Here is a 21323-nt window from a genome sequence, read left to right on the forward strand (position 1 = left end):
GGTACCTAGGGCATACTACCCCTCCGCCGTGGTTCACTAGCTCACATAGCATGCTTGTGAGATTGGGCTGACAAACTGTAATCCTGTTCACTGTTACCTGGGAGTAAATCCCGTTGAACTCAGTAGGGCTTGCTTCTGAGTAGAGATGCCTAGGAGTGTGCTGTAAGTCTAGTAGGGCAACATTGCTTCACTTTCCTGAAAGCTAGCCCCTGGTTGATCTGTCAAGTGTCATTTACCTGTTTGGCTTTCTGTCACAGGCCACAGGTGGTTCCCCACAGCTCTGCCAGGAAGTGAGGAAAAGAGCGACCCGTTCCAGAACTCTAATCTCTTTGCTGTCAGTGAGTTCCAGATGGGAAATGAGGCAAGCAGTCAGGCTGGAGGTAATGCAAAAACACATTTCCTCCAGGCTACAGCAGGCAGAAGTTCCAGAAAAGCTTGACACAGTCTCAGCCAGGCTTCCTGATCAACGGCCTTACTTGCCACATCTGTTGACAGGCGGCACAACTTCAGAAGGCATTCCAGTGGGAAGCAAATATTTGAATACTCCCTATTTCAAAACAGAGCAAAACTTCCTGCATATACAAAGAGAAATTAATGCAAATTTATCTGTTTATTCATTTTAAACCTACTGGTAGTATGTTGGGGTTAATGCTAGGCAGAAGCCTTTTTGACATGCTAATGCATGAGGGTGGTGGAAGCTGTGTGTGTGTACACAGCTCTAGAAAATCATGTGAGGTTGCTGATCTTGTGGCTTGGCTCACAAGGTGTAAAAGCGCATAGAAACCTCTGCCCTTGTATCTCAACATTCTGTGTGGCTGAATTGCCTAATATACTGATGTCCTGGACACACCAGAAGGTTTGGAAGAGTCAACTTTTAAAACAACCTTGCTTCTGTGCCTCCCTTTTGGTAACCTCTCTTAAGATCCCTATCACCTGCGTTCCCTGAAATGCCTCTTGCGTTGCAGTTATCTGAGTCTCAGACAATCTTCCATCCATGGAAACTCACCTTACCCATGTTGTTGTTTGTGTATAGTAACAGATGCATTATAGAAATTCTTTGCTTGTTGGATCTTACAATGTCAGTTCGTTCTTATCTCCACACAAAAACCTGATCTGGCAAAACACTCTCAACATTCTGGATGCTGACTGGAAATACTTACTGAACAGTATCAGAATCAGAGCAATCTTCAGAAAAGCTAATGAAGTGTATACTAACTTTAAAAAGAAAGATAGTTGGGATGGGATAGGCAACAGCATGGCTGAGTACAGATAAAGAAATGAGGGCACAGTCCTGAGGGGCAGATGGGCCGACGCAAGTTCCTTGCACTGGCCCATTGTTGTCGCAAAAGAGCCGTAAAGTGCTTTCACACAGTCATAAGAGGAGTTAGGCTGGTGCACAGTCATGTGCCAGCCTCCATGTGTCGATGTGGGCCCTAGAGACAAATGAGTTGTGTTGGCCGAGCTCAGCTGGCATGAAGGTCTGGGGGGTCATGGGAACGGCAGGGAGTAGGTGGGAGGTGAGCTGCACTCAGCTAACTTGCAGGTCACTCATTTACCTGAGAAGGCCAGATTGACGGAGCACTGAAAAGGAGAGATGTGGACTCGGGGCTGAGCGAGGTAGCACAGAGAAGGCTGATGAGATCAGCAAAACCCAGGTGGCCCAGTCAGGCAGAGATACCATCTTTGGGGAAATCATCTGCAGAGAGATCCCGCTAAGATCATCTCAAAGGATGAGAGAAGATAGGAAGGCAGAGAGGTTCAGGGCTGTGCAGAATGAATATACTTTATATGTACCTTGAAATGAGTCCTGCTACACCAGACTAAAAGACCATGCTGGCCATCTTTCTGGCCTCATCAGCAGTCAGCCAAGCATCTTTGGAAAGCTCCAAATGGGCAACAGCACTCCCGTGTTTCTTAGTCTGTACCTTCTGGCACTTGGAGATATACTGCCCTTGCTGTCGCCAATGAAATCTCAAGAAAGTCATTTTTGTCTTGACTGCAAGGGATTTGCCCTAAGGCCAAGCCTATTCCCCCATTCAACTTTTATGTAAAAGTGCCCTGCTTTAAGAAGCAGCAGAAGGAAAAATGGTGAGCTACACTAGCCAATTAGGGAATGCACATTTGTGATAGAGAGCTGCACTGTACAAGCAAAGGTGACATAAATAGAAATAAATAGAAATTCCTAACTATTTTTATTTTTCACCGTGTCTGCCATTGTTTCATGCTCTGGGCTTCAGTACATTTGCTTGCTTTAGAATACGCGCCTCTGTTTACCCTCTCTCCAGTGTATATGAGTGTTTGGCAGGACAAATAATGATGCCTGCGGTGTACAGGAAACCTGTAATAAAGTGTGCAAGGAAACAAGTGAAACATTTTTTTTTCCTTTTGGACTTTTCATGTTGCTTCAAGGGTAAATGACACATGGAATGTCCTGTGTTTGCAGGGTGTGTTTGGTGGAATTTGGCCACTTCAGAGCTCAAGGAAAGCTCATGTTTCCAAATGTCACAAAGATCAGGGTACAAAATGTGTAAGGGCACAAAGCAATATCTTTATCAGGGCTAGTAAAATTTACAGTGCAGCCATTCCAGCTTTCACCTTACACAGAGCTTTCCTACAGGATGATAGTTGGGGAAGAAAGAAATAATAATAAATGGGAAAAGTGAGTTTCTTGGAGACAACATGGTGTTAAACCCAGCCTGTAGTTTGCTTCAGTCTTTAGATGGAAATGGTGAAAGCCCTTGTGAATTAATTAGAACTGTGCAGAGCACAGTGATACAAGGGCATGCTGGGACAGTTAGTAGAATGTAATGTTATGGAATTACAAAAATGTAAAAAAAAATCAATAAAACTTTTTATCTCCCTATCTTGCTAGGTTCTGAGTAGATAACTTAGTGCCCATCAGGCTGTGCTAGTTTTTACCTTCAGCAGTCTCTAGAAGGGGCAAGGGCTGCACTACTTCTGGTGATGTCCTAGCTATATCTCCTGGGATGAATGTTCCTTCTTTATGCATTTTGGGTGCGCTTTTCATCTTGGTGGCGATATTGGAGTTCATGCACCTTCAAACAGAGCTATGCCCTTATGTCCATCTGTGTCCTCCTCTTTTCAAACAGTGGATCTGAAACTCCCAAGCTATCAAAAAGTATTCAGGGCCATAGTCGATTTGCCATTCAGTGCTCCCTTGCTCCTGGAGAGTTGTCTGCTCCATAAGCAAGAAACAGAGACACTCATATGGGCATCTTCAAAACTACTGTTAGTTTTAAGCAATCTCATACAACAGTTGTGTAAAAACAGGATCCTAGTTTAACATGCATGGGCAGGTGGGTTTAACCTGCAAGGCTAGTGATGTTTCCCATACTGAAATCTAGGAAGAAGGAACCAGCCAACCAACCAACTCTCTGCTGCATGATTTTTTGAAGGCAGTTCTGCTCACCAAATAACTGTTTGCAAACCTGTGCTGCTCTTAGTTCCATGCCCATTGCTAAATTCCCAATACCCACATGAATTTCTAAAACAATGTAGCTATACTGAAAGGAGATGAAACATCTAATCTCCAGCTCTAAAGGAATGTGGCCAGGGAGACTTGAAGGTTAACAGGATGTAATTAAGTGGAAATACAAGGATTCAAGATTAAGGAAGGTATATTGAACTCTTATATTGCACAGCAAACAGACCTTAGGAGTCTTTATGTTTGGGACAGAGTTCATTGTGTTACAGAACCTTGGAAGAAGGGACAGAGAAGTCCTTGACTCTGTTTAGATTAGAACATCCATGTTACCTGTTTACCTGTTCTGGTTTCTCAAATAAGTTTCTTTTTCAGAAGGGAAATGTTGTTTTTTTAATTTCAGAACTGGAGAAAGAACTTGCTAGAAGGCCAAAGAAGGTCTGCATTGTTAAAGTGGTTGGAACCAGGAACTTGTGGAAAAACATTGTTGTACTGTGTATAAATTCGTAAGTATAGCTGTTGCTTCTATCCAGTGTGTTAAGTATTGCTATCCATAGCCAACAATGAGAAACTGGAGAAGGTTTAGAGCGCAATGCTGGTAGCCTGGGAGTGTCAAAAATGTGCCATAAAGCATGTTCGCAACTACTCTGGAGTCAAGGAGGTCAGTGCAAGGATGTGCGCTGGCCTTCACATGCCAGATTTTGGCCCAGCAGGAGTAAATTTGTGCCATCCAAGGATGACTGGAACAGGGGGTTGAAGAGGGTGTGGGAGGGTGGATCAGGGGCATTTGGGGTGAGGGAAAGTGGGTCAGTATGCTGACTGGGCCTAAGAGGGTGGTGAATGGAATGTAGACCATATCCTAACCCCTGGCCCCAGCCCTCAGGGCCTCTCAGATTTGCACCAGCAATTTGATTTGCGCAGATCGAAGTAGTTCCATGGGGTGGCTGGGGCATTACTTCGGGTAAGGGGATAAATATACCCTTACCCCGAGTTGTGCCAAAATCAGGGCCTAACCTGCACTGGATATAGCACAGGCCACTTGGCCTGCCTGTTCCAGCTCAAATTAGGATTGGAATGCACGTCTGTCAGCATTGGGAACCCAATTAGTTAAATGCAAGTTCTGTAAGTAAATAGGAAATCTGACTGCTCTCCATCCTCCGAAGTGGACTAGTTGCCCTGTATCAAACTCAGAGTGGAAGCTAATGTTGCACTCACAGTATGAGCAGGGAGACTCTGCACCCACCTCTTCACTGTAAAAGAGTCACTTGTGGCAGACAGGCAGAAGGGTGCTTTAACCCTTCTGTACCTTCCACTTTTCCCTTTCAGCTCTCCCTTGCTCCCCAATCACACAGCTGCTTTTTCCCAACTGGGATTCCAACTCCATGCTTGCAGTGGAATTACAGATGTGGTTGTGGCAAAGTGGTTTTGAAGGTACTGCTTAAATAAACCCAGCAGCTCCCCTCCCCCTGCAGATTATCCCTCCCCTTGCCTCTGCATAATGAAAAAAGGTGCAGCAAGAAAAAAGTTCTTCTTACAAGCATCACAGGCATAATTTTGTTCTGCTCCAAGGCTTTTTCCAGACATGTTGTCTGATAACTTGACCTTGCTAGCAAGCACCATGTATTAAACCTCCTTGAAAGTATTTAATAAGTGATACTGTAAAGCCAGCTGGGCACAGTGCAGAACTTGGGGGCACTCCTCTGTACAATGTGCTTGCTTTTGTACAGGGAGGGAGTATAAAATGCTTCTGTCAAAGTGGATACTTCTGTGGGAAAATGTTCTCTTTGACTATAAGCATTCACATTTGCCAAAACTCCTTGTCACCTGTAAACTATGATAAAGTAACTTATTCCATTTTAAGTTCTTCCATGAAACAGATGCTTTTGGAAGGAAAGCAAAGAAATACTTCACCTTCTATAAAATAACAAATTAAAATTTCCATGGGACAGTGCATCATCACTAGTAGATAGGCCATAAAACTAACCGTATGCTCTGTCATCATTTCTAAATATTTATAGCAATAAATGACTTTTTAGTGTGTCATTTTAAAAGCCTGGGCACTTGTTTATTTGGGGAGAGGAAGAATGCCCATGACTGAGGCTGTCTTCGTTGTACCATTTTTTTACCTTTGATGTAGCAGTTATTTAACTCCATGTGTACCACTTGCTATAGTGGCACCTTTGGGATTTCATGGCAGCTTTGGGACAGATTTATGGCAGGAAAACAGTGTAGAGAGATCAGGGTTAAATGCCACTATATCCATGGTGTGATCTCAGTCCAGTTCAGTTCCTTGCTGCATGGTTGGTCATAGTGAAATAATCCACAAACTAGATGAATGCACACTCAATGTTGTATCAGATTTGACCCTGTTGCATTTCTTGGGGCAAAGTGCCTGAGCGTGGTGTGAGTCCTTTCCCCAGCATTATTTACCACAGGAATCCTTTACATTACATGAAAAATCTCTTTACCAGCACTACACTGTTCTTGAAGGCATTTGTTACTTGCGTGGAAGCTCTCATGTAGTTGGGATAAACCACGTAGCAAGTTACTAGACCTTACAACAGAGCGGTGAGAGTCACTCATTACAAGTGGCCTGGCACAGGGATATGGTTATATGAAGAATGTCCTAGAATCTATCCCTGACATCTGGAACAAGTGGGAGAAAGACACTGGTGTCCAATCCAGACTTTTATTTCTCTTTCATAAGGGTGAGTCACCTGTGGCTAGACTAGGTGACATTTTTCCTGTCTTCTAACCTTGGATTATATCTCCTTGCATACCTGGCTACTCAGTAACGGTGCATTTGTGTGCCTCCCACAGGCTGACTGGATATGGGATTCACCATTGCTTTGCCAAGAGCATGATGGGTCATGAAGTTAAGAAGTCACTCACCAACAATTTCTATGCGGACTACTACACCATGGCAGGGATTACTCTGGCATCCTGTCTGGCCATGTGCCCAGTGGTTGGATTCCTTGGACGACGAGGAGGGCTACTGCTCTTCATGATTCTCACCGCCTTGGCATCACTTTTACAACTCGGCCTTCTCAACTGTGAGTGAGGACCTTGAACTGTCTTAACTTGTGAGCCCTTCACAGAGCGCTGTCTTTCGGATTTGCACAAAGCTTCAAAACAGCTGCTGCTTCCTGCTCTGAGTAGTAAACAGCTGTTGCAGAGAACCAGAAAAAAATATCAGTTTTGGTCTTATTCAAAGAGAATAAAGTCCTGATGATTTTTTAAAAAAATATTTATAAATCTTAACCCTTTATTCTTTTCTTTCTTATGATCAGTTTGCACATTACTTTGTCCACATCATGGCCACTTCAGTTTAGCTAATTGTCCACCTCTCCACTTCGACTTATATCTCTGATTGCCATGTGACTTTCCTGTTCCCTCATTGCACGTAGAATTTCCCCATCAGTCCCAGAACCCTGACAGAATAGCTGGTCCCACTGAAGAAATTATCTAAATGATAGGAAGGAGTTATGCAGTAATTGGCACTAGGTTTTACAACAGAAGGATGGAAAATCCACCTCTCAGAGGAGCAGATGTTGTACAGACTGGGTGCTGTGATGACAAAACTAATGGTTCCTCTTAGTATTCTCCCATTTTCTCTGCTTGCATTCTGTGCAAACCTTCTCAGTGGCAAAGACCAGGGCTTAGCAGCCATTCTGAGAAAAATTACAGACTACAATTGGGCCACCTGTCAATATTGATGAGCTACTGCCAAGCTTCTTGTGACGGGTTCCCCTTGATTCAGAACTTATAATCTGATCACAGGGAAAATTTCTCCTTGCATATAGCATATGTCACTCAGTCTAGACAATGCTATACCGATAATAATGGGGGGGGGGGAATCTTCAGAGTTTGACTCTATAAGGTTTATTTATGTTTTAGCACAAGTCTGCACACTCTGGCTTGGCCAATTCAGTGAAGTGCAGAGTTGCATAGAGAAGAGAATTGGGGCTGATGTTTGACTTCCTTCCGTGATACAAAGAGAACACTTCTGTGTCCCAGGAGTCCTGCTGCTTTTTGTGGAGGTATCACCAATCAGCTGTTGTGGGGTGACAGCTGTGTTAATTTGAACCTAGCCACAAAGAGCAGGTGTTGGGGATATATGCCTAGGATGCAATAAATCAAAAACCCACCAAGGACAACTTTAATCCAGTCCTGATTCTGCTTTCCTCTCTGCTTTTAGTCCAGTGGTGCCTTCTACCCCTTTTTCCAAAAGTTCAAAGATGCTTTCATTCCATGAATATTTAAAAGCAAACCCAAGACTGTAAGGAGTCCTTTCCGGGAGATGTTTTAATCCTTCATCTGGTTTGTGTGAGATAAACATGTCATGTGTCACTCTTAAAGATTTTATTGCAGGTATAGATTTCAGGGAGTTTCTGCATTGCCACAATTCCATGGAATGTATAGCAATTCTGGTCCACTTATGGTGGATCAGTCAGGGTCAGTCCATTCATGAAGCCAACTGAAACTGTTGCTTCAGTCAGCATTTTGGTGGCGGTGCCCATCTCTGTCCACTAGCTTGCCTCCACTGCTTCTCCTTCTCCTTCCACTCCCTAGATTGGAAGCGGAAATATAAAGAGGAAGAGAGTGCTGAGCAAATACATTGGAGAGTGGGAGGAGGAGAGACTGGTACAACATTGGATTGGGGAAGGGAAGCATTTGACATGCCACCTCAGGTTTCAGGAGATCTTGGGCCAGCCCTGGGACCAGCTGTATCTCAAGGCAGTTCTCTCCATGTCTTGATGCCTATTTAAAGTGAAGTCTGATCACATGATTCCCTGAATGGCCCAAGGATTCCAGGATGGCTACATGCTGCATGGAGCTGTGTCAAGACAAAGTCTCTGCAATGCATATCTGTGTTAAAATATTTAAGAGTGACACATGACATATTTACTTTGCAAAATACAGGTGGAAGCAGAAAACATCTCCCAGAAAGCACCTCTTAAAGTGTTAGGTCTGCTTTTATATATACCTTGAATGTACACAAATGTGTGGGAAAAAACTGATGAGAAAAAAATGGGAAGAGGAACCCACTTTATGACAATCACAAGGTACAAGTTCTGAAACTTACAATAGGCCATTCTTCTTCAAGTGGGAATTTCTGAAACTTTGTCAAGTAAAAATGTTTTATACTAATCAGGGTTCCTAAGTGCAGGGTCTGTGTAAGAATGGCTGTCCAGGTCATTGTTCATATGGAGGATAATTTTTTTTTTAATGCATTGTTCGTAAGCAGCTTGTGAATCATTTTTCAGTCTGCTCTCTCAGTTTTGGCAAAGATCAATGCAAGGATTAAAAAATCTCAGGGTTGTGCTTTCTAACAAACTCATCCTGGCTTTGGCCCCTGGGTATTGCGGCTAATCATGACTGTTCTCCCTTCATTACCAGCATAAAGGCCTTTGTTTAGTATCTGCACTAATTCTAGGTCTAGAATGCTTCACCAGTGTGTGTTTTATTGTCATCGTCTCATTAGAATTCTATCCTTCCATTGGGAATAGGGCAGAAAATTGCATGCCCTGTCAGGCAGTTTGGTGAGAGAAAATGCGTTCACTCCACTGTAGCAGTGAACAGGGAAATGTATCAGGAGGGTAAAGGGGACCGTTTTGTTGTGTTATTGAAAGTTATTTTTTTTAAATAATTGGTGTTGAATTGCTGCATTTCTCGCTATACTTTCTTACATGTTCATTTTCTTTCTCTCATGTTTTTATGGTCCTGAATCAAGTTATTGGGAAATACAGTCAACTTCCAGACTCAGGTACAGATTTTTAACAAGCCACATGGTTTTCCTATTACTTCTCTCCATAGGTGGCAAGATTGGGAGCAGGCCACAGGTTCGTGTGCTTCCTTCCTCCCCCCGTCACGTCCACCCTTCTCTATCTTCCATTTTCTCTAACTCTGGGTATTGAAACTGTTTGAAATAAAGCCTGAATAACCTGTAAGAACGCTAGGTGGAGCAGCACCAAAATGGTAGCTGCTCTATCCAGCGGCCCCACTGAAGCCACCAGAAGTCTCCTCAGGGGAAGGAGACTTTAATCCCCTTCTCCTGAGGAAAGCCCCAGGCCCCACAGTGGGGTTTCTCAAGTTTGCACCAACTATTTTGCCGCACAGATGAGAAGACTTCCATGTTGGGCTTTTTAACCTGGCATGGAGGATAGGATCTTCCTCCCGGGCCCAGCGCCAGGACTCCTTCCTCACAGAGTGCCATAAATGTGCATTACAGCACGTTCATGACATTCAGTGCTGGTGGTGGAGGCCCATTGAATTGGGCCCTTATTTGGTGTTGGGTGTATGTGGAGCAGTTGTCTGGAATTTTCCACTTGAGGCTAGTTCACACAAACATATAGTTCAGTTCAGTAAGACCTTTATTGGCATAAACACAAACATATACCTTACTACAGTGGTTCTCAGATGTTTACCACTGGGAAGTGATGTCATGACTGGAAGTGATATCATCAAGCAGGTAAATTTTTAACAATCCTACCCACACTTAACCAGGAGTAAGTCCCATTTACTATCATGGTTAAAAGCATATGCATAATAACCTGTTAAAAGTAGAAAACTGTAACATTTCCCTAGATGCAGCCATGTACCATGGTCGCATCAAGTCTAATATATTAAAAATAAAATACTGAAATGAATGGGGACCCACCTGAAATTGGCTCGTGACCCACCGAGTGGGTCCCGACCCACAGTTTGAGAAACTCTGCCTTACTAGATTTCCCTTCACCTGGTAACCCGCAGCTGAATGTGTGAATAGGCTCCATTGGAACACGTTCTGTTTTGAAGAGATGTAACATGATGTCAAAGTTTTGTCTTCTCTTGCATAAGCCACAAGCTGACACCACAGCCCTCAAGTCACCATACTTGTGTGAACCAGCCACCAACACAACTGTGTACTGTAGTATTGTTCTTCTTATGCTGATCCTGGGTATGAAAAACCGAATATAATATGAACAGAGTTATTCTAAGATAAAAGTCTGGGGTGTTTTAAAAATTATTACCCTTCTGTGCTCGTATCCAAGAATCACAAATATATCACCTTCTGTCTGTACCCGATGAGTAAGACTCTTGTATTGTCAAGTTAGATGCTGTTCACGAGAAATTCCTTAGTGACAGTGCTGGGAGAATTTTCCAACTTGAAAAGACAAAGAGGAGATGTCAAATCACCATATTTTTTCTGACTGACTATTCTCATTGGGGCATGAATGCTATTTTAGAATGACTTGCTGCTGTTCCTCCTTGTCTACAGCAGTGCTTTGGAGTTGTCCAAGGAGGGGTGTTCAGACATTACACCTGCCCTGTTCATTGGTTTATCATTGTGTGTGCCATGAGGGAACCCTAGAGACCATCTGGCACTAAGGATGTCGGACAAGCTTTCCTCTCATTACAACCAGTGTCCTTTACAACCGTCAGACAACCAGTGTCCTCAAGTATAGCACTTTTCCCCGTAGAAGTGAAGGAAAGCATTCATCTACGAGGAAGTGGAGTTGCACTTGAGGAAGTCATTGAAGAAAGGACTAAACCTGTTCTTTGCCCTCTGGCTAAGAATCCAGACTGCTGTGACCTGAATAGCTCCACCTCATCACTTGCATAATCACATCCTGGTCACACCAGAGTGCAGTGGAACGTTGGGAACTTCCGTTGACAGATATGAATCACCTTCACTCACAAGCACGATTTTAAATGGTGGGAAAATATCAGTCCTTTTTAGTGTCCTGTTAGCCATTCTGTACAAAAGGGCAATTAAAAGTGTGTGAAGAAGGAATGTAATGTATTTGTTAAGAGTTTCAAAAACAAGCCTCTGTTGAGTTAATATTAGTGGCATAGAGACAAAGGTTTCTGTTTGTGTCTTCCAGGTATGAGTGACAGCGTCAAGGACAAATTCTCTACTGCGTTTTCCATCGTAGGGATGTTTTCATCACATGCAGTTGGAAGTCTAAGTGTGTTCTTCTGTGCAGAAATCACACCAACAGTAATAAGGTACAAACATGAAAAGCTTGCCTTTTTGGAGAGGAGACATTCTGCAGTTCTTTATTTTCACAAAAGGCAGTTCACTGGTACCACAGTACTCCAATCAGCACCTCACTTTCCTGACTGCAGTATCAGGGAGGGATATCAGGATCAGGGAGGGACTGCAGGGAGGTGATGAGGCTAACTGGCCAGCAGCAACAAATTCTTCAATCTGGGGAAGATCCTCACTGGAATTAGGAACTTTGATCAGTATCCCTGATCACAGGGAGGATCTCTCCCCACATACAGCATTTGTCTTTCCAGACCCACACTGTACAGGGGGCGGGATGATGAAACTTTGCAACAGAGAGCAGAGATTGCCATTATATTCTTATTGCCTCCCCAACTACATGTTGCCTTGATTTGATAAAATCTGCACAAGACTTCAGACTTCAGTCAGGCTGCATATTTTGAGAAGTCATGGCTGTCCTTAAAGGATACTGATCTTAAAGAGAACTTGTCTCCCTCACACTTTGAAATCCACTGGTCCGCAACAGAGCTAGTGCGAGAGGTCGACTAGATCAGGCTCTTACCGAGGGCTCACCTCACTTGACCCCGAAGGAGTGGAAAAATATCTACCACTGTTGCTACTTCTCAGTACTGTCCATTAAGCCTCCTCTTTGGACTGTGCCCAGGCAAACTTGCCAGATGGTGATGGACATCTTCAGCCTTCAGCGCACAGTGCCATTTTGTTTCCCGAGTGTAGCGTGAGGACGGTAGAGTGGGGACTCTGTGCTAGAACATTAGTTGTTGAGATCTTGAGTATGCTGATCACTTTGTTCTGGTGAATCCTTTGCTGCCAGGTGCTCAGGCAACATGGAATAATTCTAATTCCTTAAATGAAACATATAATTCCCCCCTGCAGTAAACTCATTGACATAACAACTGTGTGTATGTGTAATTCTAAACAGGATAAGAAAATGCATAGAACAAGTTAATCTGGGAAAAGGGGAAGAAGGTATCATTTATGTCATACTTTGGGGCACCGCCCCTCCCACTGTCTACTTGCAGAAGATTAGCAGTGGTGAACAAAAGGCAACAAACAAAAAGGGTAGTAATAACCCCTGAATTCACTTTGGCCTCTTACCTATTCAAGGGGTGAATCAGAACTGCTGAAGGAAGTTTAAGGAGAATTGGCAAATCCCAGGAATAACAAAGCATTTTGACTCACCTTTCACATGCCTCCTAAGAAATGGTTCTATGAACATTAGCAGAAAATGACTTGATAAGTGACATTCAGAGTTCCATTAAAAAATAGAGGGACTTATGAGTGAGCCAAGAGACCCTTGAGAAAAAATTCACTTTTTCTAAAAATAAGTACTGAAGGAAGAATTTATCAGAAAATCAACCACTGGATTTCGGGGCATGGTGCACTTCACCATGAACTGATGGCTAAGGGATGGAAGCTATATGAACTCATCATTCATTTTTCATGGATCCAAATGCTACAGTGACTGAGGAACTGGAATGGACCCTATTCATGGAGCATTGGCACATCCATCTGTGTTAGTGCTGCTACAACCTGTACCAGTTACTGTCTTAATTGATTTGCAGTGAAGCTAGTAGCCCATACTAACAGTCTTATGAGGCTAGCAAATGAAATTTTTTTGCACCACACTTTGGGCAGGAGGTCTGGTCTAGAGGGTAGAGCCTCCGTTAGCCCGGAGATAACATCAGAAGGTCACCAGTTCGAGGACACTGGCAGTTCCCTGAACGGCTGAGAATGGCGAGACCTTGAAGCAGCTGACAAGCCCAGTTGAGTGATTCCACCTACTCTTGGTGCGAGAAGAAGCGTCTTGGCTGCCCTCCATGTGAGAGATGGAGCTGCTTGTCTGCCTGTGTGGGAGAACTGGAGGCCAGAAGTGAGACCAAACCAGGAAGATCCATCTGAAATGTTGTTGGTTCTTGAAAGAGACAACCTCTATGATTGTAAAAATCCCCTTGAGGGATTTAGAAACGCCTACCTATGTAAACTGCCTTGAATAAAGGTGGATTAAATAAAGGCGGATACTCAGAGGAGTAATCTGATGACCAGAAAGGCGGTATATAACTACCGAGTTATTATTATTTAGTCCACAATCCCTCCTGTAACTTAGAGTAAAACCAAAAGACTTTGTAAAAATACGTAAAGCTGAAAGAATCACATGTGCTTCTCCAATTTACCCCTCTGTTCCTCCCTCTGTTGTTTCCCTGGTGTCACTTTCTAGACAGTAAGGCCTTTGAAGCAGGTATCTGTTTCACTCAATGCACTCTACATATGCACTGATGGCACTATAGAAAGAACAACAATAATATTGGCTGTGCTACGTGCTGTGATGGGGGGCTGATTGGGCTGCTTGGGAGGGGAAAGAAAATATTTTCAATTACCCCCTTGTAAGCCCATGACCATCAATATGTGCAAGTGCAAGTCAGAAGAGACAAAGGGGGTGCGTTGGCTCACTCTGGAGAGGATAGCATCTGGCACAAGTTGCCCGCACCATGTGCCACCCCTCCCACCTCTAACACATATTCCACTTGTTCACCCAATTCTGCCAACCCTCCTCCCCTTTACTCCCACTCCACCATCTTGATGAGTTTGATGGGCCTTCTTCTCCCTGCCTCCACACATGCCCCCCCCCCACTATTTGTGGCACCGTAAACTGCATTCCATCAGTGGCAATACCACATAAGATTGGGCTGTTAATGTTTTTAATTGAGATGGCTGCAATATTTAGTCAATTGATCAGATAAATGAATTAGAACTATTTGGATAAATTCAAAAGTGCCCTAATTAACAATAACAACAGTAATAATTAGACATAACATCTATACAGGGCTTTAGAGTTTTAAAGTACTTCACATACCAGTACATAGAACAAGAGAAACAAAACTGCCCTAGAAGGTAGGTCAATATTTTGTAGTTAGTTCCTTGGCTACTATGACCACATCAGCTCTTGGATTAAGTGGGCAGAGTCCTTTGAAACATGTTAAATTATTTTTAAAACAAGTATTTACAAAGATGGGAGGGTAGTGCAAATGACATCTTAGAAAGGGGCATCCCTTTCTCTCACACACACAGGGCACAATGCTTCTGGTGGACAGAAAGGTACTTGCATTTTCAGAAAACAAAGTGAGCCTGGTTTGCTGTTTTTTAATCCAGAAATGTGGTTTTCATTTCATATAAAAATTTATTCAGATTAAATCAGTAAACTCATAGGACTAGTTGATGAAGATTTCTTTGATTGGGTAGCAACCCTCATGACCAGAGGTGTTTGAAAATGGTGTTATTTACCTTACTCAAAAGCGTTCAGTAAACAGTAAGCTGTAAACCTATCCTGTTTACCTGAAACAAATACCTCTACTTGTTACCCTGCACATGCCCAATCTCGTCTGATCTTGGAAGCTAAGCAGGGTCAGGCCTGGTTAGTACTTGGATGGGAGACCGCTTGGGAATACCGGGTGCTGTAGGCTTATACCATAGTCTTTCAAGACTGAAGGTTGCCAACCAACAACTTATGACTGAATGGTGGCTGAATACCTGTGAGGAGGAGAAATAGGAATATAGAGAGAGGCACAATTTATATTTTGAAGTAGTATATGTAGAATGCCTTTCTCAACATTTGTAGCTCCTTGCTGTTTTAAAATAGTTGTATGGCTTCATTTTATAAATTTGAGGAAAGCCTGCTCCCTAGTGATAACAACAGAGAATTTCACACACCTAAGTACTCGCACTACCTAAGCTACATAGAAAAGATCTCACCCATGATAGCAAGACTCATTAATGAGCCTGTTGTCTTGGTCATGTGTAATAGTGATTGGTACAAATTTCACTGGATAAGTAAACAAGCTTCAAATGTTCAGCTGAATTCTGAATCAGGATAGTTGTAAACTAAGTTGTGTGTGTGTGTGTGTTTTTGTTGTTTTTGTCAAATGAAAGGTAGTCTATATTGTTGTGTTGAGGACTGTTGTGTTGTGGACTGTACCATGTGTGGATTGTGTTGTGTTGTGTTGAGGACTGTACCATGTGTGGATATTATTCATATTCCAGAATGAAAGAGCCTTCAACCCTATACACAGTTACCTGCAAGTATGCCCTATTTAACACAATGGCGCTTACTTCTGAGCATACATAGGAAAATATATAGGATTGCACTATAATATGGAAAATCAGTGCCATGTAGTGACTAGCAAGGATGTGCTGGAGCCACAGTACTGAGACTAGTCGAGTTCCAAGTCTCCACCCCCCCCCCCTTAACTTGCATTGTCCACAAGTCATAATGGTGGCCGTTCTGACTCATCCAGAACCATTTTTCAAGTCATTTTGACTCAGGTCCATTTGAGTCTTTTCATTTTTAGGGTAAAACCCCCAAGTCACAGGCTTCTCCAAGATACAGGAGCAGGAAACAGTGTACACAGGCCTGAGCTCCTTGGAGTGTGGTGATGAAATTAAATAGATAATATTAACCAAATGGAGCTCATACACACTGGTGATCCACCTCAGTTAGTGGTAAGAATGTGCTTTTTTCCACAGGGGCGGCGGACTTGGACTTGTCCAGGCCAGCGCTGGCTTTGGTATGTTGACAGCACCCATCATGGAGCTTCATAACCAGAAAGGCTACTTTCTTCACCATGTGATCTTCGCCTGCTGTACACTCATCTGCATCATCTGCATCCTCCTCTTGCCAGAGAGCAAAAACCAGAACCTGCCAGAGAATATTCCAGATGGAGAACATTACACCAGGCAGCCCCTCCTGCCACACAAGAAGGGTGAGCAGCCTCTGCTGTTGACGAACTCTGAACTCAAGGATTACTCTGGCCTCCACGATTCAGCAGCTGTGAACGATGGGGTGGGTGAGAATGTCACTGCCAATGGGATGAAGGCTATGTAGGACGAGCATTGGGCGTGGAAGCACTTTCCACATATGGTTTACACAGCAGTGCAAGAAGGGATGGATACACAGGGGAATTGGACTGCTGCTAAGGCCACTTCTAGTCAGAATCGTTGATTGGGGTGAAATTTGCTTTGGAAATGGTTATGGGGGAAAATGTATCTTCAAAGCAAACTGACTGGAAATCACCACCCATCAAAACTTTTTTTTCCTGTCATGAAACGTTTTTATTTATTTTGATGATTTTTTTTCCAAGAAGCACTTTATTCCCTGTTCCTCTCGTTGACCACAAACATGAAGCCATGTTGTTCTCAAGAAGTGCAGCCATTCCAAGACAGAAATCATGCTCTTTGTTTTGTTTTTACCGTCTCTTTGTGTTTGTCGGAGGAACGAGGCCTCTCTTGCTGCAACAATGAATTCTTTGACTACTGACACTTTTAGCTTCAACAAATTGTTTTGGCTCTCCAGATTATCCAGTCCTCCCCACCACCTCACCCCAGGTTTATCTACTGTATAAGTGTGCATACAAAGCTCTGACACAATTGTAACTGCATTCAAGGCAGCAGAAATAGAGTTTGGCTAGTAAGCCCATGTGTATTTTTTAAAAGCGGTTTTCTAAATTTTAAGGTAGAGGAGTCTACATATGACTTGCAGTTCAAAACCGAAGACAAACCACTACGAATACAAGCAAAATGTTTCCAGTTGAGAGCAGTCATGTGGATTAAATAAGGAATGTGTCTCTTTATTGAGAATTAATTGCAAGTGTTTATTAATAATAACAGAAAAAAAAGATTGTCAACCATGTTACTCAGCAGTAAGCTTTCAGGCTTTACCAAGACTGGTTTTAACCTAAAAAGAGTTCTAGCAACTATTAGGTAGTGTTTTCTAGACAAATATTTTCAAGTTGGGAGGTGGAAATGAAGGGTTTGGAACATGAAAATGTTCCAGAAGCAATTCAGCTGGAACTCTGACTATCCCAATGTTGGCTCTACTTTGTGCCCTTGCTACCCTCAAGACTGTTGGATGGGTGGATGTTGGAGTGATAAGATGTAAATGAACTGGCAGAATAAGTAAATGCTTAGATTAGAGGGAGAAGAGGAGGGAGACTGGGAAGAAGCACATGAATGGGCTCTTTGGATGTTCAAGTGGAAGCCACAGATTGATGCCCCTATGAGATTAGTGAGCAATTGTAAAACTGTTTCTTATGGACAAGTTTGCAATTGTCAGCCATTTCCAGCATGAACATTTTTTAGGAAATGGCTACCATAAGTGCACCAAAATAAAATCCCAAGTGCTTTTGTAGGATTTATCATTTCCCCCCATTTTTCCCAGAAGATCATTTGACTGAAATGGACACTTTACCCCCTGATCCTGAATGCACTTGAAAGTCACTTCCACTGACTCCCAGTGGCACTTGCTTCAGCCTAAAATGTGTTTGGGTTAATGAAGTGTTAATGAAGCAAGGAACAAATCCTTTTTGCTCTTCTTTCCTCTTCCCCAGAGACCAGCAATCCCTTGTGCTGGCTATTTAAACCATCTTTACGCAAGCATTGGCTTCTTTAAACTTCGATTCTTTTGCAAGAGTCACACAGAGCCAGCTTAATACGAGAAACTTCTGAACTCTTTCATATGGGTCTTTTGCATATAGTGAATTGCCCCACTCCCTACCCCTCCACTCAGACCATGCATTTGTGATTGCCCAGTGGTGCAACCATTTAAATGAACACAGCAGTCAAATATGTGGTGATGTGTAGAGCCATCCCATTTGACTGTCACTCTGTTTGATGTGCATCTTGCATTAGTAGGCAAAGGAAAAGGCTATGTGCTTTCCTTCCTGCCGTGTCCCTTCTATGCTCTATATATTGTCTATTGACTTGACTTATCTGTATTCCTTCTTACTTCCTCTGTCAGGTTGCTTCTTGCATTCCTATGATCTGCACAAAGCCATTAAGGCAGCTAGCCTATATATGGCAAATAGCACAGCCTTCAATGCTGGCCACTTGCTAGGGGGCAAAATGGCCTTCAGAAGAGTTTATGTACTTGAGAAGAGTAACACTGTTGTGAAGCTGCTGATTTCCATACAGCGAATGAGATGCTTGGGGGAATCTTTCTCAAGCCCCGTTAAGGATTAAAAAAAAACATTACACTGGATTGTTCAGTGATAAAAATATACACAGTTTCCCCCCCCCCCCCCCGAAGTGTCACAGCTGTGTTCACTACAGCGGGACTTGCTGAAAAAAGTGCTAGCTCAATCCTTCTTCCACTCTCCAGTAACCTGTCAGGCTTTCCACCTGACATCAAAATGGCCACCTCTCTCTGCCATTCTTCTTTGTGTCCAGATGACTACAACCTTCCACTCACATTGGAAAAACAAGGCCTTTTGAATTGTGCAGTATTCATGTGCCAAATTTATGTGATGCCTTTTGCCTTTTATATAATGCTTGATACAAGCTAAATATCAGGAACGGTGGGTTTCTAGTGAAATCTATGAAGTATGAATTTTATTTATTTCTAAATGAAGTGGGGCCTAGAAAAGCATTCGAGAGAGAGAGAGAGAAGAATTGGTTAAGGTCATGCGCAGGCTCCAAGCTAATACACAGCACTTTTGCAATCCGTGTGTTACGGAACAGCTTTTTAATTCCCCTTCTCTGTGCATATATTCTTAGAACAAGTCATGTTGACCACTCGCCAGCCTATGGAGCTAATTGCATTTTAACACTGATGAAAGTCCATGTTGTGCTCATTTGTGTCACCTGCCGTGCTTTCTGGTCTCCTGTTCTGGTGCAATGCTCCTAAACTACAAAATTAGCAAAAAAAAAAAAAGAGAGAGAGAGAGAGAGATTTGTTCCAACATATTTATAGAACCATGTAAGGTGATAGGAGCATTTGGTGATTTTTTTAAAACATAATTTTTATAAAATTTATCTTTATTTTTTTTTAATTATTGTCTGAAATAGTGACTTTTGAAATTTAGTACTTGATAATTAATGCTCAGTGTGTCTTATGGGTTGTTTGGTTCAAAAACATCAGTCGTTCTCCATCCCAATAGTCCTTTTGCTGAGGCTATTAAAAACAAATTACCTCAGTACTTGTCTAATACCTCTTGTTGTATTCCTGATTCAAGACGGCTTTCAGTAAAGGGATGAAACAGGCATTACATTACCCACTCTGCAGGAGAACACTACTGAATGTGCGATCCAGCACAACTCCTGAACCACCACAATATACTGAGGCCTGCCAAGTACCAATACTTGTACTCCCAGGCAGACCAAGTTTGAACTCTACCTTGGGTGCCCTTCAGGGAGAATGGTGGACTACAAATCAAATAAATAATAATTATAATGCCTCAGGCCTGTCAGACTTTTGTCCCCTAGGTGTTTGGTGGTCTGTCAGCCATGTATCGCAGCTTGCCAGCTGTTTGATTGGAAACTTCTGTGTTCACATCTCCAGGCAGCTCACAGGTGTAACTGGAACCTAGTAGGCTGTGGTACGCAACCGACAAGCACATGGAGTGTGGTGACTGCAAGTTCAGCTAGCTTGCTATCAGAATAACACACAGGACTTGCTGGTACCACACTCTGCGAGGTTTATTATTCTAAGGCTCCATAAATGTACGAGTAAAACTGGGAGTGGAGTCAAACACTTGATTTATTTCAGAGTGTGTAAGTGCTGTGATAGCAGCATTGTCACATGTTCACATTGTCATGAATGTTCACATTCATCCTTGGACGTTTCTAGACATTCATCCTTGGACCTGTCTAGAAACCTTCTGATTACTCATTCTTTACATGGGTTCTCATGACATTGCCATCTATCCATTGTCCATCCCATATTTCCCCCAGCCTTAAACTGTCACATTTCTTAATGGAGAAAACTTGACTTTTTTGAGATCAGCGGTACAGCAGTGCAGTGATCCCAAGTCTGGGCTGTTGTCAGGGCTACTTTTGCATCTTTTTTTTGAGAGATGTATGCCCAAATTCAACAGAATATAACAGCAAAAAGAGGGATAAGGGGAAAGGGTCAGGCTACTGTCTCTGAAAAGCACACACATCCACCATAATGCCATGGTGTATCTGTATCTGCCATGGTAGGAAAGGAATATTGCAGTTCTACAGGTGACTACATGCAGAAAAGCAACGACTAGCTGGCAGTACAAGAAAGCTCTCTGAAATGCCCTATTTTCACTGACAAAACAGGCTCTGTGGATTTCAGGAGTTTGACCCGAGATGACAATGGGACAAAAGATATAAGCGAATACTGCAGGCAGCAATCTTCTGCAATGTCTCCTTCAGCTCTGTGAAAAAGTATTGCCTGCTCTCCAGTTTGGATAACTCATCCCTTCAATAGCATTCACTTTTTTCTGTTTAAGAACAGTTTGGTACTGGCATTGACCAGATATTCAGTGCCAATCCCCCCTCCCCAAATGATCAGTGGTTGTTCTTTAGTGGGGCAATGATGGTCATTCTCACTACTGCCTCCACCCCATGGCAGTCACAGTTTACAGCCATCTGTGCCTCCCTTTAGCCATAGCAGGCTATGGCGAGAGAGTTGTGTGCAAGCTCGTGCCCTGTGCTTAACCTTGGCCAGGGTGGAGTCCACCCTAAATGTGTGTCAGAAGCCAATTTCGATTAAGGTAGTTCAGTTTCAAGACCAACTGAGCACAGGCTGATTGAAAACAATGGCTGCCACAAGTTGGGGAAGTGGGAATGAGCCCGAGGTCTTGGTCACTACTCGATAACTCTGAGACAGATGTCACATAACATATGGCAGCCTCCATAAAAATCCAAGAGTGGAGCTGAAGAACCAAAACAACCAATAATTGCAATTGGGGGTTCTGAGATGGTTGTCAATCCTGGAAAAGTATAACATTGTAAACAAGCCCTCAAGTTCATCTGAAAGGACAGCCTTGGTAAAGAATAATGTTTTCTATGAGCCAAGATAAGCCAATTTGCTTATCTAGTTCATTTTTAATTTAGAATGAAAAATATTTT

At 42.9% G+C, this 21323-nt stretch overlaps 1 protein-coding gene and 1 pseudogene across 2 annotated transcripts in view; both read left to right on the forward strand.

Moving 5' to 3' along the window:
* Positions 1–18512, forward strand: part of SLC22A23 (solute carrier family 22 member 23) — a 113805-nt gene extending 95293 nt beyond the window's left edge. Inside the window, exons 6-11 of one of the 2 annotated variants that reach the window (XM_066623922.1) lie at positions 258–380; positions 3846–3948; positions 6263–6495; positions 9177–9209; positions 11311–11434; positions 15975–18512. In XM_066623922.1, coding sequence (XP_066480019.1) covers positions 258–380; positions 3846–3948; positions 6263–6495; positions 9177–9209; positions 11311–11434; positions 15975–16332 — 974 coding nt within the window. In that variant the 3' untranslated portion in view covers positions 16333–18512. The remainder of the gene's footprint in view (positions 1–257; positions 381–3845; positions 3949–6262; positions 6496–9176; positions 9210–11310; positions 11435–15974) is intronic. The other variant, XM_066623923.1, reaches the window with a different exon arrangement.
* Positions 14800–14914, forward strand: LOC136650848 (5S ribosomal RNA; annotated as a pseudogene).
* Positions 18513–21323: the final 2811 nt, after the last annotated feature.

Source organism: Tiliqua scincoides, chromosome 4, assembly GCF_035046505.1.
Source record: "Tiliqua scincoides isolate rTilSci1 chromosome 4, rTilSci1.hap2, whole genome shotgun sequence".
Lineage (NCBI taxonomy): Eukaryota > Metazoa > Chordata > Lepidosauria > Squamata > Scincidae > Tiliqua > Tiliqua scincoides.